Raw genomic sequence first — 27140 nt, forward strand, 5'->3', positions numbered from 1 at the left:
ATTTTTAAAATGAAGGAAAAGATTAAAGATAGTAACAAAAAAGCCATTTGAAAGTAAGTTGCAGACATGTATTTTCTAATAAAAACATTCTCTCTTATTTAAACACAATACCATTATCACATGTAAAAAATATAACACTGATACAAGAATATTATCTAGTATATAGTTTATATTCCAAAAAATATATATATAAACAGTAATTTTTACACAGAAAAAAGTTAGTTAACATTTTGGCATTTCTTTTCAATCTTTTTATATATTTATATTTTGACATAGTTGAATGAATACACATTATATATAACAACGTACTATTAGCTTTTTAATTTTTTCAACTACCAATGTATATTACAAATTCTATGATGGCACTATTTTAAAATGCTTTATAAAAATAAAAAGTGATGTGTCTTGAAGCAGAATTGCCGAGCTGCAAACAACCTGGGTGTGAGTCACAGGATATTAGGATAAGCCTGTCCGCCAGGGATATAAATTTGATTGCATGTGACTTGTGTCAACTTTGGAGAAAACAAGAGCAAACGTAAAGCAAGGCAATGGAAATGTTTTTAAATGAGCCATTCAGCCTCTAAGGCAAGTTATAGGGCAGCAATTGAAATTCAAAGGGAAAGCATCAACATGTCAGGTTTACCATCTTTAAATTACACATCCCTTTTTCATTCATTCCTTCAAAATAGCAGAAAAACTTTATTTTATTTTATTTTATTTTTGAGACGGAGTCTCGCTCTGTTACCCAGACTGGAGTGCAGCGGCGCGATCTTGGCTCGCTGCAAGCTCCGCCTCCCGGGTTCACGCCATTCTCCTGCCTCAGCCTCCCCAGCAGCTGGGACTACAGGCTCAGGCCGCCACGCCCGGCTAATTTTTTGTATTTTTTGTAGAGACAGGGTTTCACTGTGTTAGCCAGGATGGTCTCCATCTCCTGACCTTGTGATCCGCCCGCCTCGGCCTCCCAAAGTGCTGGGATTACAGGCGTGAGCCACCGCGCCCGGCCAGAAAAACTTTACTTTTAAAATTTTAATATCATGTCAAAATTACTGGCACTATCTGGTCATTTAGCAGTTATGCAAGCTCTAATCAGTCACACATTCAGGCCCTTGAAATTCTAATATCTACACAGTTGGAATAAATAAAAAGTTAATCTTTATATTTTCCATCCACCAAAAATAATTTGTAACCTTGAATCAGCAGGGTAGTAGAGAGATCACTGCTTTTTATAATATAAATCTACATATTCCAATCTGCTCTAGTCAGTAGCATTTACATCTTATTGTCTGACTATGCTTAAGTACCTTAAAGCTATGATGTTCAAGTACAGGGTTATTTCATTCCGAGTTTAAATTTAATATAAATTACACTGTTAAAAATGTAACAGAACTATGAATAAAAGTAAAGTCAGTTAAATAGTGAATTGCCTTAATACCTAATACTAAGGTACCTAATATCTTAATACTGAATAAAACGTAAACTATAACCAAGTCAAGTGATTTCTGCATAGTGACAGTATGGTTTCGAACTGTTAAGAAAGTAAAACCAATTTAAATAAGCTTTCTTCAGTCTAAGAGTTTCAAAATGCTGCCTAAATTTCAATGTCAAAGATAAGTATTTCCAGCAAGATGGCAGCACAGGAGTTTCCAATGCTTATCCCCTTGCAGAATCATCAATTTGAACAACTATCTACATAAGAAATAGATTCACAAGAGCTCAGGAATCTGGGTGAGAGATGACAGCACCTGGGTAAACCACAGAAATGAAAAAAAGATGCATTAAAGGAGGTAGGAAGGACAGTTTTACTTTGCCCATGCCACCTCTCTCCCAGCCCAAGTTTCACAGCACAGAGGGAGATCCTTCTGCATGAGAGAAGGAGAGTGTATGAGCACCCAACTTTACTGAAAACCCCAGCACCAAGCTCACTCCAGTGAACCCCAGTGCCAGGCTGGTCCCTGCAAACCTAGGTTCCTGGCCCACCCCATACTCTGACCAGCTTGTGCAGCTTCTGGTTTGAGAACCATCCTTGCAGATCCAGGCTCTAAGTCTGTCCCAGCACTCACAACCCCAGGTTCAAGGCAGGTCAGGCCTGCTTCGGCATGTCCATTATCAAAAAGACAAAAAATAATAAATATTGGCAAGCATGCAGAGAAAAAGGAACTTGTATACACTGTTGATGGGAATGTTACTTGGTACAGTGATTATAAAAAACAGTATGGAGGTTCCTTAAAAAGTTACAAGTAGAACTACCATATAAACTAACAAACCCACTTCTGGGTATATGTCCAAAAGAAACAAAATCAGTACGTCAAAGAGGTATCTGTTCTTTGCAGCATTATTCATGTTCATTGCAGCATTATTCACAATAGTCAAGATACGGAATCAACCTAGATGTCCATTAACAGATGAACAAATAAAGAAAATATGATACATACACACACACAATGGACATTATTCAGCACTTAAAAAGGAGGAAATTGGCCAGGCACAGTGGCTCACGCCTGTAATCCCAGTACTTTGGGAGAAGAAGGTGAGAGGACCACCTGAGGCTCAGAGTTTGAGACTAGCCTGGGCAACATAGCAAGACCCTGTCTGTACAAAGAAATAAAAATTAGGCAGGCATGATGGCACCCACCTGTAGTCCTAGCTACTTGGGAAGCTGAGGTGGGAGGATTGCTTGAGCCCAAGAGTTTGAGGTTACAGTGAGCTACAATTGTACCACTGCACTTCAGCCTAGGCAACAGAACAAGATCTTGTCTCTTTTTTTAAAAAAGGAGGAATTTCTGTCATTTGTGCATTTTTGACAACATAGATAAACCCAGTGGACATTATGTTAAGTGAAATAAGCTAGGCACAGAAAGACAAATACTGCATGATCTCACATATATGTGGAATCTAAAAAAGCCAAATTCACAGGACAGAGTAAATGATGATTGCCAGGGACTGGGGCATGGGGGAATGGGAGATGTTGGTCAAAGGGTAAAAAGTTTCAGTTAGGCAGGATTAATACATTCTGGAGACCTAATATACAGCATGGTGACTATAGTTAATAATATTGTATTGTATACTTGAAATATGCTAAAAGTATAGACCTTAAAGATTTTCACCATTTAAAAAAGGCAAATATGTGAGGTGATGGAGATGTTAGCTTGATTGTGGTAATCATTTCACAATGCATATGTATATCAACACATCACATTGTGTATCAAAAATATATATAATTTTTGTAAATTTTGGCTCAATAAAGCTGAAAAAAATAAAAATTATTTTAAAAAATATATTTCTTGTTTTATAGAGCATCTTATTCAGCCCTGGTCCACATTTCTTTAAGTTTTATGTTTGTGTTTCCCTTAAAATTTGTATTTAGGCTGGGCATGGTGGCTCAGGCCTATAATCCCAGCACTTCAGGAGGCCGAGACGGGAGGATCACCTGAGGTCAGGAGTTCGAAACCAGCCTGGCCGACATAGTGAAACCCCGTCTCCACTAAAAATACAAAAATTAGCTGGGTGTGATGGCTGGCGCCTGTAATCCCAGCCACTCAAGAGGCTGAAGCGGGAGAATTGCTGGAACCCGGGAGGCGGAGGTTGCAGTGAGCCAAGATTGTGCCATTGCACTCCAGCCAGGGAGACAAGAGCGAAACCCCTTTTCCAAAAAAGAAAAAAAAAATTGTATTTAACCTGATTCAACAAATTAATATGTAGAATTATAAGATTAGTTCTTTTGGAAAGAAGGCAAATATTCCCTAACTCTCTCCCAAATATTTTATTCTCTAAGTCTAAAAGAAAATTATCTTGTTGAATAGATAATTCAAGTGTGCTGACTATGTAAGAAAATAATGGTTAGAAAGTGGGATGCCAGGAATGCAGCATATATAATTATCCCAGATTTTATGAAATTTCCAATAATTTTCAAAGGCTATCTTTAAAAAAATACAAAAGCTGAGTAACATCATAAAACAAAGAGAGCACAAGCATGGAGTATTGTCTTTCTCCTCAAACCCAAATCTAAAGACATCACAAAAGCTAGAAAAAGTTTGAAGTATCTGTCAAACTAATATAAATACTATGAGAAACCATCACAGCTGAACAACTCTGTCAGGGTTCTCCAGAGAAATAGAACCAATTGGAAATAGATATAGATGATATAGATATATAAAGAGATTTATTATAAGGAAATGGCTCAGGAGACATAGTAGTACAGATTCTGTTTGAATCCAAAGGCCTAAGAACTAGGAGGGCCAATGGTGTAAGTTCCAGTTCAAGTCCACGCCCGAAGGCAGAAGACCAGTGTCTCATCTTGAAGACAGTCAGGCAGAGAGAGGGAATTCACCTTTATTCAGCCTTTTTGTTCTATCTAGGCCTTCAATGAATTGCATGAGCTCCAGTCACATTGGAGAGGGCAATCTGTTTTCCTCAGTCTCCCAATTCAAATGTTAATCTCATTCAGAAACACACACTTAGAATAATGAGTACCCCAAGGCCCAGTCAAGTTGACATAAAATTAACTATCACGGCACTGTTCTGGGGAGCCAGCATTGGGATAAGTTTTTAGGCGTGCCCTTTTTTCTTACCCTGGCAGTGGCAGCAGCATGTGTTTGGTGTGAAATGGCAGGGAAATATTAGGATCTGGAGAGCAACTGAGAAGTACGAGAAGGTTGGCCAGCCCCTGAATATATCCTCTACCTCGACTCCCTTATGTACCCACTTTTCAAAAACAAGTGTTAAAAATGTGTATACCTGTTTGACTTAAAAAAATATGAACAAAGGGGCTTGAATAGATGTTTCTCAAAAGAAGATATACAAATAGCCAACAGGTATATGAAAAAATGCTCAACATCCCTATTCATCAGGAAAATGCAAATTAAAAACAAAATGAGAGATCAGCTCATACCTGTTAGAATGGCTATTATCAAAAAAGACAAAAGATAAGTGTTTTGAGGGATATGACGAAAAGGGAACTGTAGGTGGGAATGTTAATTAGTATAGCCATTATGAAAAACAGTATGAAGATTTCTCAGAAAATTAAAAATAGAACTACCATATGACCCAGCAATCACACTACTGGGTATATATCCAAAACACAAGAAATGAGTATGTAGGAGAGATAATGGCCACTTCCACATTCATTGCAGCATTATTGACAAAAGCCAAGATATGGAATCAACTTAACTGTCCATTAGGAGATGAATAAAGAATATGTGATATATGTATTATATATAATTATATATATTTATATATACATTTAAATTTATATATACAATAAATATTATTCAGCCTTAGAAGAGAAGAGAATTCTGTCATTTGCAACAACATGAATGAATCTGGAGGATATTCTTTTTTTTTTATTATTATACTTTAAGTTTTAGGGTACATGTGCACAACGTGCAGGTTTGTTACATATGTATACATGTGCCATGTTGGTATGCTGCACCCATTAACTCGTCATTTAGCATTAGGTATATCTCCTAATGCTATCCCTCCCCCCTCCCCGCACCCCACAACAGGCTCCGGTGTGTGATATTCCCCATCCTGTGTCCATGTGTTCTCATTGTTCAATTCCCACCTATGAGTGAGAACATGCAGTGTTTGGTTTTTTTGTCCTTGCAATAGTTTGTTGATAATGATGGTTTCCAGCTTCATCCATGTCCCTACAAAGGACATGAACTCATCCTTTTTTATGGCTGCATAGTATTCCATGATGTATATGTGCCACATTTTCTTAATCCACTCTATCATTGTTGGACATTTGGGTTGGTTCCAAGTCTTTGCTATTGTGAATAGTGCCGCAATAAACATATGTGTGCATGTGTCTTTATAACAGCATGATTTATAATCCTTTGGGTATATACCCAGTAATGGGATGGCTGGGTCAAATGGTATTTCTAGTTCTAGATCCCTGAGGAATCACCACACTGACTTCCACAATGGTTGAACTAGTTTACAGTCCCACCAACAGTGTAAAAGTGTTCCTATTTCTCCACATCCTCTCCAGCACCTGTTGTTTCCTGACTTTTTAATGATCGCCATTCTAACTGGTGTGAGATGGTATCTCATTGTGGTTTTGATTTGCATTTCTCCGATGGCCAGTGATGATGAGCATTTTTTCATGTGTCTGTTGGCTGCATAAATGTCTGCTTTTGGGAAGTGTCTGTTCATATCCTTCATCCACTTGTTGATGGGGTTCTTTGTTTTTTTCTTGTAAATTTGTTTGAGTTCATTGTAGATTCTGGATGTTAGCCCTTTGTCAGAGGAGTAGATTGCAAAAATTTTCTCCCATTCTGTAGGCTGCCTGTTCACTCTGATGGTAGTTTCTTTTGCTGTGCAGAAGCTCTTTACTTTAATTAGATCCCAATTGTCAATTTTTGCTTTTGTTGCCATTGCTTTTGGTGTTTTAGACATGGAGTCCTTGCCCATGCCTATGTCCTGAATGGTATTGCCTAGGTTTTCTTCTAGGGTTTTTATGGTTTTAGGTCTAACATTTAAATCTTTAATCCATCTTGAATTAATTTTAGTATAAAGTGTAAGGAAGGGATCCAGTTTCAGCTTTCTACATATGGTTAGCCAGTTTTCCCAGTAGCATTTATTAAATAGGGAATCCTTTCCCCATTTCTTGTTTTTGTCAGGGTTATCAAAGATCAGATAGTTGTAGATATGAGGCATTATTTCTGAGGGCTCTGTTCTGTTCCATTGGTCTATATCTCTGTTTTGGTACCAGTACCATGCTGTTTTGGTTACTGTAGCCTTGTAGTATAGTTTGAAGTCAGGTAGTGTGATGCCTCCAGCTTTGGTCTTTTGGCTTAGGATTGACTTGGCAATGTGGGCTCTTTTGTGGTTCCATATGAACTTTAAAGTAGTTTTTTCCAATTCTGTGAAGAAAGTCATTGGTAGCTTGATGGGGATGGCATTGAATCTATAAATTACCTTGGGCAGTATGGCCATTTTCACGATATTGATTCTTCCTACCCATGAGCATGGAATGTTCTTCCATTTGTTTGTATCCTCTCTTATTTCATTGAGCAGTGGTTTGTAGTTCTCCTTGAAGAGGTCCTTCACATCCCTTGTAAGTTGGATTCCTAGGTATTTTATTCTCTTTGAAGCAATTGTGAATGGGAGATCATTCATGATTTGGCTCTCTGTTTGTCTGTTATTGGTGTATAAGAATGCTTGTGATTTTTGCACATTGATTTTGTATTCTGAGACTTTGCTGAAGTTGCTTATCAGCTTAAGGAGATTTTGGGCTGAGATGATGGGGTTTTCTAGATATACAATCATGTCATCTGCAAACAGGGACAATTTGACTTTCTCTTTTCCTAATTGAATACCCTTTATTTCCTTCTCCTGCCTGATTTCCCTGGCCAGAACTTCCAACACTATGTTGAATAGGAGTGGTGAGAGAGGGCATCCCTATCTTGTGCCAGTTTTCAAAGCGAATGCTTCCAGTTTTTGCCCATTCAGTATGATATTGGCTGTGGGTTTGTCATAAATAGCTCTTATTATTTTGAGATACATCCCATCAATACTTAATTTATTGAGAGTTTTTAGCATGAAGGGCTGTTGAATTTTGTCAAAGGCCTTTTCTGCATCTATTGCGATAATCATGTGTTTTTTGTCGTTGGTTCTGTTTAGATGCTGGATTACATTTATTGATTTGCGTATATTGAACCAGCCTTGCATCCCACAGATGAAGTCCACTTGATCATGGTGGATAAGCTTTTTGATGTGCTGCTGGATTCAGTTTGCCAGTATTTTACTGAGGATTTTTGCATGGATGTTCATTAGGGATATTGTTCTAAAATTCTCTTTTTTTGTTGTGTCTCTGCCAGGCTTTGGTATCAGGATGATGCTGGCCTCATAAAATGAGTTAGGGAGGATTCCTTCTTTTTCTATTGATTGGAATAGTTTCAGAAGGAATGGTACCAGCTCCTCCTTATACCTCTGGTAGAATTCGGCTGTGAATCCATCTGGTCCCAGAATTTTTTTGATTGGTAAGCTATTAATTATTGCCTCAATTTCAGAGCCTGTTATTGGTCTATTCAGAGATTCAACTTCTTCCTGGTTTAGTCTTGGGAGGGTGTATGTGTCGAGGAATTTATCCATTTCTTCCAGATTTTCTAGTTTATTTGTGTAGAGGTGTTTATAGTATGCTCCGATGGTAGTTTGTATTTCTGTGGGATTGGTGGTGATATCCCCTTTATCATTTTTTATTGCATCTATTTGATTCTTCTCTCTTTTCTTCTTTATTAGTCTTGCTAGTGGTCTATCAATTTTGTTGATCTTTTCAAAAAACCAGCTCCTGGATTCATTGATTTTTTGAAGGGTTTTTTTGTGTCTCTATTTCCTTCAGTTCTGCTCTGATCTTAGTTGTTTCTTGACTTCTGCTAGCTTTTGAATGTGTTTGCTCTTGCTTCTCTAGTTCTTTTAATTCTGTTGTTAGGGTGTCAATTTTAGATCTTTCCTGCTTTCTCTTGTGGGCACTTAGTGCTATAAATTTCCCTCTACACACTGCTTTGAATGTGTCCCAGAGATTCTGGTATGTTGTCTCTTTGTTCTCATTGGTTTCAAAGAACATCTTTATTTCTGCCTTCATTTTGTTATGTACCCAGTAGTCATTCAGGAGCAGGTTGTTCAGTTTCCATGTAGTTGAGAGGTTTTGAGTGAGTTTCTTAATCCTGAGTTCTAGTTTGATTGCACTGTGGTCTGAGAGACAGTTTGTTATAATTTCTGTTCTTTTACATTTGCTGCGGAGTACTTTACTTCCAACTATGTGGTCAATTTTGGAATAGGTGTGGTGTGGTGCTGAAAAGAATGAATATTCTGTTGATTTGGGGTGGAGAGATCTGTAGATGTCTATTAGGTCCGCTTGGTGCAGAGCTGAGTTCAATTCCTGGGTATCCTTGTTGACTTTCTGTCTCGTTGATCTGTCTAATGTTGACAGTGGGGTGTTAAAGTCTCCCATTATTATTGTGTGGGAGTCTAAGTCTGTTTCTAGGTCTCTAAGCACTTAGTTTATGAATCTTGGTGCTCCTGTATTGGGTGCATATATATGTAAGATAGTTAGCTGTTCTTGTTGAATTGATCCCTTTACCATTATGTAATGGCCTTCTTTGTCTCTTTTGATTTTTGTTGGTTTAAAGTCTGTTTTATCAGAGACTAGGATTGCAACCCCTGCCTTTTTTTGTTTTCCGTTTGCTTGGTAGATCTTCCCCCCTCCCTTGATTTTGAGCCTATGTGTGCCTTTGCACGTGAGATGGGTTTCTTGAATACAGCACACTGATGGGTCTTGACTCTTTATCCAATTTGCCGGTCTGTGTCTTTTAATTGGAGCATTTAGCCCATTTACATTTAAGGTTAATATTCTTATGTGTGAATTTGATCCTGTCATTATGATGTTAGCTGGTTATTTTGCTCATTAGTTGATGCAGTTTCTTCCTAGCCTTGATGGCCTTTACAATTTGGCATGTTTTTGCAGTGGCTGGTACCGGTTGTTCCTTTCCATGTTTAGTGCTTTCTTCAGGAGCTCTTGTAGGGCAGGCCTGGTGGTGACAAAATCTCTCAGCATTTGCTTGTCTGTAAAGGATTTTATTTCTCCTTCACTTATGAAGCTTAGTTTGGCTGGATATGAAATTCTGGGTTGAAAATTCTTTTCTTTAAGAATGCTGAATATTGGCCCCCACTCTCTTCTGGCTTGTAGAGTTTCTGCCGAGAGATCAGCTGTTAGTCTGATGGGCTTCCCTTTGTGGGTAACCCGATCTTTCTCTCTGGCTGCCCTTAACATTTTTTCCTTCATTTCAACCTTGGTGAATCTGACAGTTATGTATCTTGGAGTTGCTCTTCTCGAGGAGTATCTTTGTGGCGTTCTCTGTATTTCCTGAATCTGAATGTTGGCCTGCCTTGCTATATTGGGGAAGTTCTCCTGGATAATATCCTGCAGAGTGTTTTCCAACTTGGTTCCATTCTCCCCATCACTTCCAGGTACACCAATCAGACACAGATTTGGTCTTTTCACATAGTCCCATATTTCTTGGAGGCTTTGTTCGTTTCTTTTTATTTTTTTTTTCTCTAAACCTCTCTTCTTGCTTCATTTCATTCATTTGATCTTCCATCACTGATACCCTTTCTTCCAGTTGATTGAATCGGCTACTGAGGCTTGTGCATTCATCGTGTAGTTCTCGTGCCATGGTTTTCAGCTCCATCAGGGACTTCTCTGCATTGGTTATTCTAGTTAGCCATTCGTCTAATCTTTTTTCAAGGTTTTTAACTTCTTTGCCATGGGTTCCAACTTCCTCCTTTGGCTCGGAGTAGTTTGATTGTCTGAAGCCTTCTTCTCTCAACTCATCAAAGTCATTCTCCATCCAGCTTTGTTCCATTGCTGGTGAGGAGGTGCATTCCTTTGGAGGAGGAGAGGTGCTCTGATTTTTAGAATTTTCAGTTTTTCTGCTCTGTTTTTTCCCCATCTTTGTGGTTTTACCTACCTTTGGTCTTTGATGATGGTGACATACAGATGGGGTTTTGGTGTGGATGTCCTTTCTGTTTGTTAGTTTTCCTTCTAACAGTCAGGACCCTCAGCTGCAGGTCTGTTGGAGTTTGCTGGAAGTCCACTCCAGTCCCTGTTTGCCTGGGTATCAGCAGGGGAGGCTGCAGAACAGCGGATATTGGTGAACAGCAAATGTTGCTGCCTGATCGTTCCTCTGGAAGTTTTGTCTCAGAGGAGTACCCGGCCATGTGAGGTGTCAGTCTGCCCCTACGGGGGGTGCCTCCCAGTTAGGCTACTCGGGGGTCAGGGACCCACTTGAGGAGGCAGTCTGTCCATTCTCAGATCTCCAGCTGCGTGCTGGGAGAACCACTACTCTCTTCTAAGCTGTCAGACAGGGACATTTAAGTCTGCACAGGTTTCTGCTGCCTTTTGTTTGGCTATGCCCTGCCCCTAGAGGTGGAGTCTACAGAGGCAGGCAGGCCTCCTTGAGCTGTGGTGGGTTCCACCCGGTTCGAGCTTCCAGGCCTCTTTGTTTACCTGCTCAAGCCTCAGCAATGGCGGGCGCCCCTCCCCCAGCCTCACTGCTGCCTTGCAGTTTGATCTCAGACGCTGTGCTAGCAATGTGCAAGGCTTCGTGGGCGTGGGACCCTCTGAGCCATGCGCGGGATATAATCTCCTGGTGTGCCGTTTGCTAAGACCATCAGAAAAGCGCAGTATTAGGGTGGGAGTGACCCGATTTTCCAGGTGCTATCCATCACCCCTTTCCTTGGCTAGGAAAGGGAATTCCCCAACCCCTTATGCTTCCCGGGTGAGGCGATGCCTCACCCTGCTTTGGCTCAGGCTCAGTGCACTGCACCCACTGTCCTGCACCCACTGTCCAACAATCCCCAGTGAGACGCACCCAGTACCTCAGTTGGAAATGCAGAAACCGTTCATCTTCTGCGTTGCTCACACTGGGAGCTGTAGACTGGAGCTGTTCCTATTTGGTTGTCTTGGCTCCACCCTCTCGAGGATATTCTGTTAAGTGAAATAATTCAGGCACAGAAAGACAAATACTGCACAGTCTCACTTATACGTGGAATCTGAAAAAGTTTAACTCATAGAAGCAGACAGTAGATTGGAGGGGTGGGAGTTGGGGAGATATTGGTAAAAAAATATAAAATTTTAGTTAGACAGGAGAAATAAGTTCAAGAGATCTAGTGTATAACATGATGACTACAGTTAATAACAATGTATTTTATATTTGAAAACTGTGAAGAGTAGATTTTAAGCATTCTAACCACAAAAAAGATAAGTGTGTGAGATAATGCATATGCTAAATAGCTTGTTTTAGTGGTTCCACAATATATACATATTTCAAATATCATGTTTTACACCATAAATATATATAACTTTTGTTAATTAATTAAAACTGGCTGAAAAATTTATACCTAGTCAAACTTTTAAAAATCCTTTTATTGATGTATAATATTTGTACATATTTATGGGGTACATGTGATATCTTGTTACATGCATACAATGTGTGATGATCAAGTCCATGTATTTATGGTATTATCTTGAGTACTTATCATTTCTGTGTGTTAGGAACACATTTCAGGTCCTCTCTTCTGGCTTCTTTGAAATATATAATACATTGTTGTTAACTGTAACTATAGTCACCCTACTCTGCTATTGATAATTGGGGATTATTTCTTCTATCTAACTATATGTTTATATCCACTAAATTAACCTCCCTTTATCCTCGCCTCCTAAACTCCCTTTATCCCCACCTCCTACCTGCACACTCTTCTCAGCCTCTGATATCTACCATTCTATTCTCCATCTCCATGAGATCAATTTTTCTCATATATGAGTGAGAACATGCAGTATCTGTCTTTCCAGGCCTGGCTTATTTCACTTAGCATAATAATCTAGTTCCATCCATGTTACTGCAAATCACAAGATTTCATTATTTTTTATAGCCAATTAGTATTCCATTATGTCTATATACTACATTTTATTTATCAACTTGTGGACACTTAGCTTGATTCCATATATTTGCCATTGTAAATATATGAATACTGTGATATTCATATCATATTGTAAATATACAGAATGCTGTGATAAACATTCTAGTGCAGGTGGATATGCAAATTTTGATACACAAATTTCTTTTCCTTTGGATAAATACCCAGTAGTGGGATTGCTGGATCATACGGTAGCTCTATTTTCAGTTTTTCGAGGAACTTCCATACTGTTTTCCGGAATGACTGTACTAATTTACATTCCCACCAACAGTGTATAAGAGTTAACTTTTCTCCACAACCTCACTGTAATTTTCTGTCTTTTTAGTAATAGCCATTCTAACTGGAGTAAGATGATACGTCATTGTGGTTTTGATTTGCATTTCCCTGATGATAATTTATGTTGAACTTTTTTTCATATATCTGTTGGCCTTTTGTATGTCTTCTTCTGAGAAATGGAAATGTCTATTTGTGTGTGTCCTTAGCTCACTTTTTAATGGGATTTTTTTCCTGTTGAGTTCCTTGTATATCCTGGATATTAGTCCCTTGTCAGATGAATAGTTTGCAAATATTTTCTCTCATTCAACAGGTTGCCTCTTCACTCTGTTTATTGTTTCCTTTACCATGCAGATGCTTTTTCAGCTTAATATAGTCTCATTTGTCTATTTTCATTTCGGTTGCCTGTGCTTTTGAGGTTATAGCTACAAAATCTTTGTCTAGACCAACATTCTGCAGTGTCTCCCGTTTTCTTTTAGTAGTTTTACAGTTTTAGGTGTTACATTAAGTCTTTAATCCATCTTGATTTGATTTTTGCAAATGGTGACAAGTAGGGGCTCAGTTTCATTCTTTTGCATTTAGATATCCAATTTTCCCAGCATCATTTATTGAAGAGGGTGTCCTTTCCCCAATGTATATTCTTGACACCTTTGTCCCAAATCAGTTGGGTGTAAATATGTGGATTTATTTCTGGGTTCTCTATTCTGTTTCATTGGTCTATGTGTTTGTTTTTATACAAATACCATGTTGTTTTTATTACTGTAACCTTGTAGCTTATTTTGAATATATTCATGAAGGCATATTGGAAATGAAGGAATGAAACTGTCTCTATTTGTAAGCAACATGATTGCTTATATAGAAAATCCCAAAGATTCTACAAAAAAAGCTACTACACCTCCTGAGTTCAGCATGATCACAGTTGGCTTATAAAAATCAACTGTATTTCTATATACTGGTTATGAATAATTGGCATTTAATATAAAAAATACTGCATGTTTCTATTTATATAACATTCTGGAAAAGACAAAGCTACAGGAATAGAAAACAAATCTTTGGTTTCCAGGCTTTGGAAGAAGGGGAAGGGATTGACTACAAAAGTCAATGCTAGGGAATTTGGGGTATGATGGAACTGTTCTATATGGTGCTATGATGGTAGATACATGATTCTATTTGTCAAAACCCATAGACTTGCACATCACAAAGTGTCAATAAAAAGAATCAAACTGTACAATATTTGAAGAGATTTATTCTGAGCTAAATATGAGTAATCAGTGGCCCATAACATAGCCCTCAGGAGATCCTCAGAACATGTGCCCAAGGTGGTCAGGCCACAACTTGGTTTTATAGATTTTAGGGAGACATAAGGCATCAATCAATACATGTAAGATGAACATTTCTTTGGTCCAGAAAGGCGAGACAACTGGAAGCAGAGGCTGGGGTTGCTTCCAGGTCATAGGCAGATTCAAAGATTTTCTGATTGGCAGTTGGATGAAAGAGTTATTATCAATAGGATGTTTGGTTATGATAAGGGCTGTGGAGACCAAAATTTTATCATGCAGATAAAGCCTCCAGATAGCAGGCTTCAGAGAATAGATTGTAAATGTTTCTTATCAGACTTAAAGAGCCTGTTCTACCAGTAATTCCAAAAGGGAGGAGAGTATAATGAGTCATGTCTGGCTCTCCCTTCCCATCATGGCCTAAATTAGTTTTTCAGGTTAATTTTGGAAAGTCCTTGATGATAGGAAGGATCCATTCAGATGGGTGGGGGGTTTTGAATTTTACTTTTGGTTTACAGAAGGAATTTTACTGTATACAATTTTTTTTAAACCAAGCAGTAATTCAGATAAACCCAAGATGGAATGTAGATGGCGACAAATGAATCCATGTTATAAATGAATGACACAATCAAATGTAAGGGGGTATAGAAGATAGGAGCTAACTTAAGTAACTTTGGAAAATATTGCTGTAACTGGATAAAGAATACACACAAACACTATACCTTATGTAATAGACTGAAAATGGCCCCCCAGAAGATTTCCATGACCTAATCCCTGGAATCTGTGATTGTTACCTATATGGAAAAAAAAATGAGGCTTTGTGGATGTGATTAAGTCAAAGTCTTGAAATGGGGAGATTATCTGAATTATCCATCCAGATGGACCCTAAATGCAATCACATGTATGCTTATAAAAGGGAGGCAGTGGGAGAGATTTCACACACTAAGGGAAGCCCATGTGAAGGCGGGTCAAAGAGAAATTTGAAGATGCTGGCTATGGTGGTTAATTTTATGTCAATTTGGATAGGATATGGTACCCAGTTGTTTGGTGAAACACCATTCTAGATGTTGATGCAAAAGTATGTTTTAGATATGATTAAGTCAGTAGACTTTGGGTAAAGCAGAACTCTCCATAATGTGGGTAGGCTGCATTCAATTAGTTGAAGGCCTTAGGAGCAAAGACTGAAGTTTCCTAAAGAGTGAATTTGACCTTGAGACTGCAACACAGAAACCCTGCCTGAGTTCCCGGCCTCCCTAGTCTGCTCTGCTGATATTGAACTCAACTGAAACATCAACTCTTACCTGAATTTCTAGCCTGCCAGCTTGTCCTACAGATTTCAGACTTGCCACCTCTACAATCTTAACAACCAATTCCTTAAAATAAATCTAGACGAATGGATGGATAGATTAGATAGATAGATAGATAGATAGATAGATAGATAGATAGATAGATAGATAGATAGATAGATAGACAGACAGACAGATAGATAGATACTATAGATAGATACTATTGGTTTTATTTCTCTGTAGAATACTGACTGGCTTTGAAAATTGGAGTGATGTAGCTACAAGCCAAGAAATGCCAGCAGGCACCAAAAGCTTAAAGAAGAAAGGAAGGGATCCTTCCCTAGAGCGTCGAAAGTATGATCCTGCTCACACCTTGATTTTTGACCTGTAACACCAATTTTGGATGCCTGGCCTCTGGAACTATGAGAGAATGAATTCCTATTGCTTCAACCCAAAAAGGCTATAGTAATTTGCTACAGCAGTCACAGAAAACTAACATACTCTAGTTAATAAATTTGTTTATCACAGCGTCTGGGTTACCAATTTAGAAATAACTTTACATGTATACGAGGACTGAAAAAGAAAGCAAATAAATTGTAGTTAATGACAGCCAGGTTTCTCACTGTCAGAGAAAGCAGTTACAAATAAACAAAAGGGGAATACTAGATGAACCTCTTGTTGCTGGAGTTACCAGTCTAAACTCGTGTTTTGTTTTCAGTAGTTAGATACACCAACAAACATGTATATTAATATAGTATACATACATATATTTCCTAGCTTTGTCTACTGACAGATCCTAGGCCTGTCCACTGAGAAGCAGTTATACTCCAGGAACCACTGTCTGCTTATACATATACCTCTTGTGACAATAAATCAAGAGTCTTAACTGATTTTGGAGTATTACTCTTATATTCTTAGAATATCTCTTCTAATCATAGAGAAAAAATTCATCTAACCATATTAAAATAGATTTTTTGGACCTAAACAAAATTAGATATGCAGTGTCTATTTTTCTTCTAAATTTAACAAAGAGCTCTGGGACTAGACCCCTTATTTCTGAAAACTCATTGAATAGAAGTGGGAACAAATTCCTATTTTAAAGATGATAGAAGATTTGATTTATCTCTAGGGTAATAATTCTCTTTTAAAAGTTATCTTTATAAGACTACTTGATTACACAAAGTTATTTTTGTGATTTGTATTTGAAACACTGCATATGCCTCCACTAGTTGGATGAGCTATGATATTCAAACACAAACAACTCCGGTTCCTTTCTCCTTTTACCTTATACTCAGATGATGTTCAATCAAATGTATTTCTTTTAAACAAGATATATTTTTCCAATTTTAGGTGTCAGCAGTATGAAACCACAAGACAATCAGTTGTTATCACCTGGAACATATCACTACACACTTGGACCACTGCAATTGACTCCTAACTGGTTTATCCAACTCTTAATTTCTCCTAACTCTGGCTGTATTGTCAGTTTAATTTTCCTAGTCATTTCTTTTCTCTTGAAACTCTGACATTAAAATATAAGTTCTGTATTGGCCTCAAAACCAAGTCAAAACACTTCACGATCCTCTATAAATCAGTCCTATCATATCTATTAAACTCAATTTCCTGGTATTATTCTTCATTGCAGTTAGGTCTATTCTTTAATTTCCTCTACACTTATTAATAGTAAACATGTGACTGCATTTTTCTTTTGATCATATTAGTCCCCCTATCAAGAAAGCTCTGTCTCCTTTACCAATTCAGTTAAATTCTATTAATTCAATAATTGTTTAATGCAATCCTACTAAAGACTAGCAACTAGTTAGGTAATTAAAACATGAAAGGCTAAAAAAGCATCAATCTTACACTTGAAAATTTTACAATCTACATACCTGTAAAGTCCTAATTCAATTTTACCTCTTTGGTGAATCCTTCCCAGGTTTTCTAGCTCATGATGACCTTTTTTCCCCTCATTCTGAAAACACTTGGTCTTTTCTATAACAAAAGTCACATTATAATAATATAGTTATTATATTATTATAGTTATAATATAGTTGTTATATTATTACAGTTATAATAATATAGTTGTTATATTATTATAGTTATAATATAGTTGTTATATTATTAGAGTTATAATAATATACTTGTTATATTATAGTTATAATATAGTTGTTATATTATTATAGTTATAATAGTTATATTAGTTATATAATAATGTTATATTATTATACATTATTATATTATTAATATAATATATAATATATAATTATTATTATGTTATTAATATAATATATAATATATAATTATTATGCTATTAATATAATATATAATATATAATTATTATGTTATTAATATAATATATAATATATAATTATTATGTTATTAATATAATATATAATATATAATTATTATATTGATAATATAATATATAATATATAATTATTATATTGATAATATAATATATAATATATAATTATATATTATATTATTATCATATTGTTATATTATATTATTATTATATTATTATAGTTATATATTATTATAATTATAATATATTATTATAATATATTATATATTATATATAATAATATATTATTATAATATATTATATATTATATATAATAATATATTATTGTAATATACATAATATATTATATATAATAAATTATTGTAATATATATAATATATTATATATAATACATTATAATATATTATTATAGTTATTATATTATAGTTATATATTAGTTATAATAATATATTATTATAGTTATAATATAATCGTTATATTAGTTATATTATTATAGTTATAATAATATTATATTATAGTTATAATATAGTTATAATAATATAATATAGTTATAATAATATATTATTAAAGTTATATTATATTATTATAGTTATAATAGTATATTATAGTTATAATATAATATAGATATAATATAGCTATAATATAATAATATAACTATAATATAATATTTATTATTATATATTATATTATTATAATATTATATTATAATTATAATATAATAATATAATATTTAATATATTATAATAATATAATTATAATTATAATAATTATAAGCTATATTATATTATCAACATTATATTATTATATTATAGTTATAATATAGTTATTATATTATAGTTATAATATAGTTATTATATTATAGTTATAATATAGTTATTATATTATAGTTATAATATAGTTATTATATTATAGTTATAATATAGTTATTATATTATAGTTATAATATAGTTATTATATTATAGTTATAATATAGTTATTATATTATAGTTATAATATAGTTATTATATTATAGTTATAATATAGTTATTATATTATAGTTATAATATAGTTATTATATTATAGTTATAATATAGTTATTATATTAGAGTTATAATATAGTTATTATATTATAGTTATAATATAGTTATTATATTATAGTTATAATATAGTTATTATTATATTATAGTTATAGTTATTATAATGTGCTTTTGTTATTTCCTAAGTTTTGTCTACTCAACCAAGTTATAAGTTCCTTGAGTATAAGACCACGTCTGTGTTCTAGCCTTTTATATGCTGTCAAAATGCCATGTGCAAGGTAGATACTTTTAAAATACTTATTTCATATCACTTATTGATACATGATAAATCTAACCATACTGGTCTGCTAGACATCACTCTAAAGTAAAAATAAATCATGGAATCACTGAATCATTCAAGGCTAAAACTAGTTTTGAATTTCTCAATAAACAAATAAATTATAACTTTTTCTTCTGTCTCATATACAGCCAATGTCTTTATTATATAAAAACTACCAATCAATTCAGTCATAGAGTCAATAAGATAAATACCTGTTAAAAAATGAAAAAAAATCCAGCTTTTTAACTGAAATTTTCACCTTTTAAGCAGTTGTTGAAGGTTTGATGGTTTTTTTTTTTAAGAGTCTACAATTTTCTTAAACTCTATCATTAGTTAGATTGCCCTTCTTTTTAAGTCTTCGAGACAGCTTAATGTAATACAACTGTGATAATTTGTAGACACCCTGAAGAAGCAGTATAGACCCTTACCCAAAATTTGATTTGCATATTGAAACTGATGATGCCACACCTCCCAATAGGGCATGAAAAGATTTTTCTAGTCATATATTAAGGCCTTCTGGGGAGAGCGTGGCAGGCCTCCTAAGCTGAATTGAAAAATAGCTTGAGAAGTAGAGAAAGAAGACTGGCTTTGGGTCTTTATGGTAGTTAGGGGGTGGGCTGGGTGGGGGATCCCATATGTGGTTTGAATTTCCTACTGGCACCAAAGGAGGGAGCAACCAGGCTTTCTGATCAGCTTGGCCAAATGTGGGGCAGAACGAGAAAAGAAGGGGTTAGGTTTAAAAATCCATCAACAGTCACATCAAAATATGGAGTCAAACCCTTTATTACTTGGTAACTCAATACAGCTAATTTACAAAGCACAAAATACAATGATATTGAGCAAAATGTTTACAGAAGTTCATCAAATCTTAAATATCTTCACTTAAGCTATATAATTAATTGACAAATACTGAACACAAAACATAAAGAAGAAAGTTTTGTTATTGGAGACAAAATTTTAAATGTTCTTCAAAAAATATTTAAGCAAAAAAAAATATTAACAGGATCACCGCTGATACAACAATCCAATTTTCAGAAATTACTCTTGCCCTTTACATTTAATTTTTAGCCATTGAAAGCATTAGCATAACTCGTAAAATTAGAATTGTACCATGTGTTATATTAGAAGAAAATAACACAGATTTTGTTATTAACATAAATTATCTGAAATTATTATTACAGTACCACTCTGTATACTACATAGTGAAGCAGAAGTGAAACCCAATAATTTTAAAAGAAATTTTTAGTAGCTAAAGTATGCTTCAGCACTAACTCTGGAGTTACTACTGCAGTTCTTGTTCTTATCAAAGTACCAACAATACTTCCAGAAAAAAACCTTAGGTTCCAAGGAGAAGCAGGCTTAATATTTAAATAAAGAGTAATGAAAAAAGCATCAAATTCTATTAAGATTAATAAAAGTTCTACCTGACCATGGCTCGCAAAATCAAAACCAAAATAAATAATGATTAGTTAATAGCACACACAAAACCCAAAATATTCAGTATTTCAATATTTCAATAAATATAATCAAATAATGTAAACATTACTGCTTTAATCAATAAAAGAAAGCACTCTTCATGTTTTAAGCAATAATGTAAATGTATGCCCTCATGAACACAGAACATTAAAATAATTTAAGGAATTAATGACTAGCTCAAAAAAAAGTAAACTGTGTTGTATTTTGTGAGGAAGATGAAAAACCTTTTAAAGAAGAAGAAGGTATTGAATTTTGACCCTGTCCAAATGAAAATGGAAAACTAAAATCATCTTTTCCAGCTCCAAATGTATGAGTTGAAGTGTCTGATGGAAAAGAAAATGTAAAGCCATCTTCTCCTTCTGGCTTCTCAAATAAGTTTCCTAAGGAAGATAAACATTACAATATCATGCTCTTCATCTTATATAAAATTTTTATAACCTACTGAATTATAGCATACTGCATACAATAAATATGGTAACACTGAATCAGTGTTACGCAGGAATACAGGTATTTAATTGTATTCCTCTTAAGTGCAAGGCATTGTCCTTGGTACTATGAAGGTTAAAACAGACTCAAACTTAAACCCTGTTTTCAAGTAATTTGAACTCTAGTATATAAAGAACTAGTATAAAAAGTAAAAAGTAGAATAAAACACCTCAAATGAAGAGAATTATACAGAGGCACAGAAACAGACATGCATAGGATGCATTAGAGTAACAGAAATCTATTCAGCTTAGCAGGAGCAGTGAGAAATAATAAAGATGTATTAAGTGGAAATTAATGAAGATGAGCTTGGAAAGATTGCTGAATGTCCCACTATGGAATCTGGACTTTATTTAGTAGATAACAAGAATTCATTGAAGATTTTCAAGCAGAGATATGACATGATTTGAACTGCTTTGTAAGTATTACTCAGGAGAGAATAGGTATAAAGGCTGGAACAGGAGAGTCTAGAAGTGGGACTAACCAAAATAAAATAAAAGTCTATTGTCCAGTGAAGACATAATGAAATGTTGACCTTATCTACAATCATAGTGATGGTAATGGAGGAAAAAATGCTGAATCTAAGAGATACTGTATAAGTTAAACTTATTCAACTATTATTTATTGAGTCACTACAATATACTGTTCATGGCATTGTTCAAAGAAACTGACAGAACATTAAAAAGAGTTCTAAAAGGAATTTTTAAAATAAGCTTTAAATGTAGCTCTGGTTGATGAAGCCCAGAACTGCCATTAAGGAAAAATACTGTTTTTCACTTATTATATTACTTATTAATAAAATTATAAATATACAAATATATTTTCAACATCCTAATTCTAATTTAAAATTAATTATCATTAAATAATTTTAAATCTATAGTAATCAAATATGTACTTGAAACAAGTCTTTTTAAATATCTATTTTTATATAGAATTAATCAAATAGCATATTAAGCAAAATAATTTACTTTGCATCACTTTGAATGTTTCATAAATTTTTTAACTTTCATATATTTAATAACTTTATTTTATTTTTAAACATCTCAATTATTTCACCCTAAATAGAACCGAGTCAACCAGCAGTAAGATGGGTGGATGGATGGATGGACAGACAGATGGATAGATGGACAGACTGACTACCAGATGCTTGTGTTCTTCCCCTCTCCCTTTCTCACTTTATTTTTTTGACTATGTGTATTTCTCAGTACACAGCCATATGACTTAAAGAAAAATAGGTATAATGTAAGCACAGATCCAAAAAGAGCTAAAATCTTGAATTTCCCTTTGAATAAATGAATTTGATTTTGTTTTTAATTTCACAAGAAGTTCATATGAAGTCTTCATAAAACTCATATAATCACTGTAAATAAAAGAACACATTACTGTGCAAGGCAGCATTATAGGTGCTATGGGGAATTCAAAGGTACATTTTAAATCCTTGTCCTCAAAAAACCTGTGATCTGGAGGAGATTTTATATCTATTTATAAATAATGATGGTAGAATGGTAAAAAGTATAAAAAAGAAGAGATATTCAGAAAAGAGAGGGGGAGATCTTTTTGAAAAAGAAGATTGAGGGGATAAACAAAAGGTTTTATGGAAGAGAATTCTATCTCGAAAGATAGAAAGAGATAGAAGTTGGGGATTTCAAGAAGTAAAAAGCAGGTAAGAAAGTGTGGGCATACTTGAGACACACTGAGTTCCACAGTCTGGCCAAAGCACAGGTTACCCTTATAAGATAAAAGTCTTAAAAGGTATGTTGGGGGATGAATAGAGACTGGTTAATGAGTATAAAAATACAGTTAGACAGAAGGAATAAGTTCTAGTATGGAATTTAAGAATAAGTTCTAGAGTAGTAGTATGGTTTACAAGAATTTATAGTGTATTTTGACATAGCTAGAAAAGATTTGGAATGTTCCCCACACAAAGAAATGATAAACGTCTGAGGTGATGGATATTCCAATTACCCTGATTTGATCATTACACACTGTATGCAGGTATCAAAATATCACATGGACCCCATAAATATGTACAACTATATACCAATAAAAAACGAAACAGGTAGTTGGAGCTAAATTAGAAAAGTAGAAGCATAATTTGATAGTCAGTGGGGGAGTCACTGAAGGTATCTGATTAGGGCAGTGACATGGCCAACATTATGGGCACTGAAGATTAATTAAGCTGTGATCTATAGGTAAGCTGAAAAATGGAAAACACCAATTAGGATGTTATTGTAACAGTCCAGGTGAACAGTAAGACTCTGAAATATAATGGTTTCAATGAAAATAGAAAATAAAAATAAATATTTAAGAGAGAGAACTGATAAAACTTGATGACTAGTTGAATGTAGTCACAGTCACAGAGAGAAGTTAAAATTGTTACCATGCTCCAAACCTTAAAAGCCAGAATAATGGAGATACCATCAGAAACGTCAGAAGGAGAGCAAGTTTCATTTCAGCTACACTGAGTTTTTAATGTCAAAAGATGTCTAAAGAGATTTAAACTGTACAATCAGAAATAAGGTCCTAGAGTTTAGAAGTCAGTGCAGCAAGATATAAATTTGGTCATTATCTGTATGTATTATATTTGAAAACACTGAAGTGAATGAGTGTCAAATGAATGAGAATGTCAAAAAAGAGGATGTGGGCTGGGTACGGTGGCTCACGCCTGTGATCCCAGCACTTTGGGAGGCCGAGGCGGGTGGATCGCCTGAGGTCAGGAATTTGAGACCAGCCTGGCCAACATAGTGAAACCCCGTTTCTACTAAAAATACAAAAAATTAGCTGGGCATGGTGGTGGGCGCCTGTAATCCCAGCTACTCAGGAGGCTGAGGCAGGAGAATTGCTTGAACCCAGGAGGCGGAAGTTGCCGTGAGCCAAGATCGTGCCATTGCACTCCAGCCTGGGCAACAAGAGCGAAACTCTGTCTCAAAAAAAAAGAGGATGTAAATAGATTTAAATTTTTAGATGGTAGACATTTAATAAATACAATTGGTAGATTCATTCTGATCTCATAGCATTAAATACCATTTATAAAAATTCCAAAATCTGTGTCTCCATCTCATTGAATTCAAAATTCATATGTACAATTTCCTACTTTATTTTCACTTACGTATCTAATAAATAGGCTTTTCAATTAAAACACTTACTAAATGAAACCCCTGGCTCCTCAATCTCAAATTACGCTTAGAGCTTTCCATATATCTATAAATGGCAACTCCATTCCAAGTTATTCATGTCAAAACCATGGCACAATCTTTGTTTCTCTCTCTCAATCCTTATACCCAGTCCATAAGCAAATTCTTCCAGCTCTATCTTCAGAAAACTTTGTAACCAAAATCTGACATGCTCTCACCACTTCTACTACTACTCATCAATTCTCACTTTGTATCATTTTATAGCTTCCTGACCTTTCCCTGCTTTTGCCCTTGTTTCCATACACTCTGTTCTCCACATAGCAGCCAGAATAATTCTTTTAAAACCTGTCAGATCATTTCAGTCCTTTACTTAAAACCTTCCAGAGGCTTCCCATTTCACTCAGAAAAAAAACCCTAAGTCCTTAATGATCTATAGGTCCCACATGATTTGCTCTCCATCCACCTCTTGGATTTAATCTCCCACCAGTCTCTCCTTCCTTATTCCATAAATCATACCAATTTAACTAATTTTCAACGAACATACTGAGTATGTTCCCATTTCAAGACCTTTTTGCCCTTTGCTTGGAACACTTTTCCCAGTAGCTTGTATATGCACCTCCTTCTGCTCAATGTTGACTTTTAGTGATGCCTTTCCTGACTCCCTTGCAATACAGCAATCACCTTCCCAATCCAAGTATTCCCTATTTCCCTTACTCTACATTACTTTGCTGCATAGTATTTATCACCAACAATAAGTAAAAAATTAACATCAAGCCTGGGAAGATTCGGGCCCACCTGGAAAATGACCTTGGAGCCTGACTTCCCACAGCACTGTTTTCACAGAATTAAGGTAAACACAGAATGTTTTATCTATCTAGTCTGCTGTGTGAGACTGCACCTGAATTAGAGGAGCTATGAGTTAGCATACAGGCCTTGGGCCTCATGACTAGAATGATATAAAAGACTGGTGTGAAATTGAAGTTACAGCTCTTGTGTTTCAAGGTGACCTACATGCACCATGCCTTTTGTCCATAGCAGCCTGACATGTTCCTTGGGTGGCAGTGGCAAAAGAAGGTGTATTACTTGGGTAGTTGGTGATCCTCTAAATGAAACAAGGATGCTGTACCTACCATTATCTCTTATCTTGTATCATTCTATAACATAAAGGTAATATTAGATTTAAAATCATAATATGTGAGTCTGACTATTCAAGCCCATAACAACTGTTGTTTAGTGTACTATCTGATAAATTATACATTGATTTATTTGTCTATTTTCAGTTTATCCCACTAGAACATAAACCATATGAGAATTTTTCATTCTTGTCCACTGTCACCAGAGCCCAAAAGCATACCTGATATAAAATATAATACACATACACATTTATATTAATATGTTGAATGAATTAATGAAAGGAAAAATGAAGAAAGAATATCCAATAAAAAGTATCAAAGAGAGAAAAGGAAATCCAAAAATTACAGAAAAAAGATGGAAATAACCAATTATATCAAACGTTGCAAAGAGTCTTAATATGATAATAAATACAAGATACCCATAATGTTTGATAACTGGGAAGTCAATAACCTTGGAGAAAGTTTTAATAGAGTAGTGAGAAAAGCTAATTGCTTGAAAAAAAAAAGAAAAGAATATCAGTGAGTAGTGCAGAAGTAACAGTAATTTCTAAAGAATAAATTGAGCACCTAAGAAAATAAGTTAGAGAAACTAAATACTGTACTAATGAGTTAACATGTTTTTAAAGGTAGCAAACTTCAAACAACTTACCAATCTCTTGCTCTGATGACAGAGGATTTAGATTTCTTGCAGAATAATGTTCATTAAACTGGAAAATAATTTCCATTAAATATTACTTGTGAAATCAGTAGGACAGTATATATAGTACATATATTTGAATCTAAAGCTTAGTTCTTCTAATACACAGAATTAAAGTAGACATATGGTACCTTTATACAGCACACTCTTATACTTAAAAAGATCTATCTTCAAAACCTGTCATTTACTTATATTAAAATAAGGTCTATTGATTTGATTCAGGCAAAATACACTGTACTAAAGATAGCTCTCACTTTAGAATCTTAATATGATATTTTGCTTTATTCTGAAAGCTTTTAACAAATCAGGTTGTTGGTATTTTTTTTTGCCTATAAAAGTAACAGGAAGTGGATAGCTTCATGTCAGTTGAGATCAAGTTTTGCTGCCAAAAGTCTATTTTCTCAGTAAAACAGGCTTTAAAAAAAAATGAGATCATGACAGCATAGTTTTCTGTGCACCTTTTTCCTCTTCACATTGCATTGTGAGCATTTGTCCATGTCATTATTCTTCTAAAATCTGACTCTTTCCATGGCTCCATAATATTCCTCCACATAGACAAACCAGACAGTTTCAACCATCCTTTTATACTGGACATGTAAGTTGTCCCAACTTTGTTTCTTATATAGAAGTCACACGTGAATAAACACTGTTATGCACAGATTTATGTTTCTTTGACAATTAATAAGGAAAGCTGTTTTCTCATAGATTTTATAAGCCACTTGAATTTCTTTTTCAGTGAATTATCTCTTTGTCAAATGGACTTTGCTCATTTTTCTATTGAGAAAGTAATTTTTTCCTCATTGGTACATATAAGCACTTTATAGTCTAGAGATGTTAATTAACTATTTGCGATCTTATTGCAAATATTTTACATCTTTGTCATTTTGCCCTTAAAATTTTTTAACATATAGAAGTTTAGATTTTGGGGTCGCTTCCAAGATGGCCAAATAGGAAGAGCTCTGGTCTGCAGCTCCCAGCGAGATCTACACAGAAGATATGTGATCTCTGCATTTCCAACTGAGGTACCTGGTTCATCTCAATGGGACTGGTTGGACAGTGGGTGCAGCCCACGGAGGGTGAGCTGCAGCAGAGCAGGGTGTCCCCTCACCCATGAAGTGCATGGGGTTGGGGGATTTCCCTTTCCTAGCCAAGGGAAGATGTGACAGACTGTACCTGGAAAAACAGTACACTCCAGCCCAAATACTGCACTTTGTCCAAGGTCTTAGCAACCAGCAGACCAGGAGATTCCCTCCCATGCCTGGCT

General features: G+C 34.9%; 1 protein-coding gene across 7 annotated transcripts in view; it reads right to left on the reverse strand.

Moving 5' to 3' along the window:
• Positions 1-311: 311 nt before the first annotated feature.
• C15H14orf39 (chromosome 15 C14orf39 homolog) overlaps positions 312-27140 on the reverse strand; it is a 75801-nt gene continuing 48972 nt past the window's right edge. For 6 of the 7 annotated variants that reach the window (XM_019009346.4, XM_055361945.2, XM_055361943.2 and 3 more), the window contains 2 exons: positions 25829-25886; positions 19721-20809 (listed from right to left, as the gene is read on the reverse strand). In XM_019009346.4, the coding sequence (XP_018864891.4) occupies positions 20607-20809; positions 25829-25886 (261 nt within the window). In that variant the 3' untranslated portion in view covers positions 19721-20606. Of the gene's footprint in view, positions 513-17202; positions 17306-19720; positions 20810-25828; positions 25887-27140 lie in introns of those variants that run through there. The other variant, XM_055361942.2, reaches the window with a different exon arrangement.

Source organism: Gorilla gorilla, chromosome 15 (assembly GCF_029281585.2).
Source record: "Gorilla gorilla gorilla isolate KB3781 chromosome 15, NHGRI_mGorGor1-v2.1_pri, whole genome shotgun sequence".
Lineage (NCBI taxonomy): Eukaryota > Metazoa > Chordata > Mammalia > Primates > Hominidae > Gorilla > Gorilla gorilla.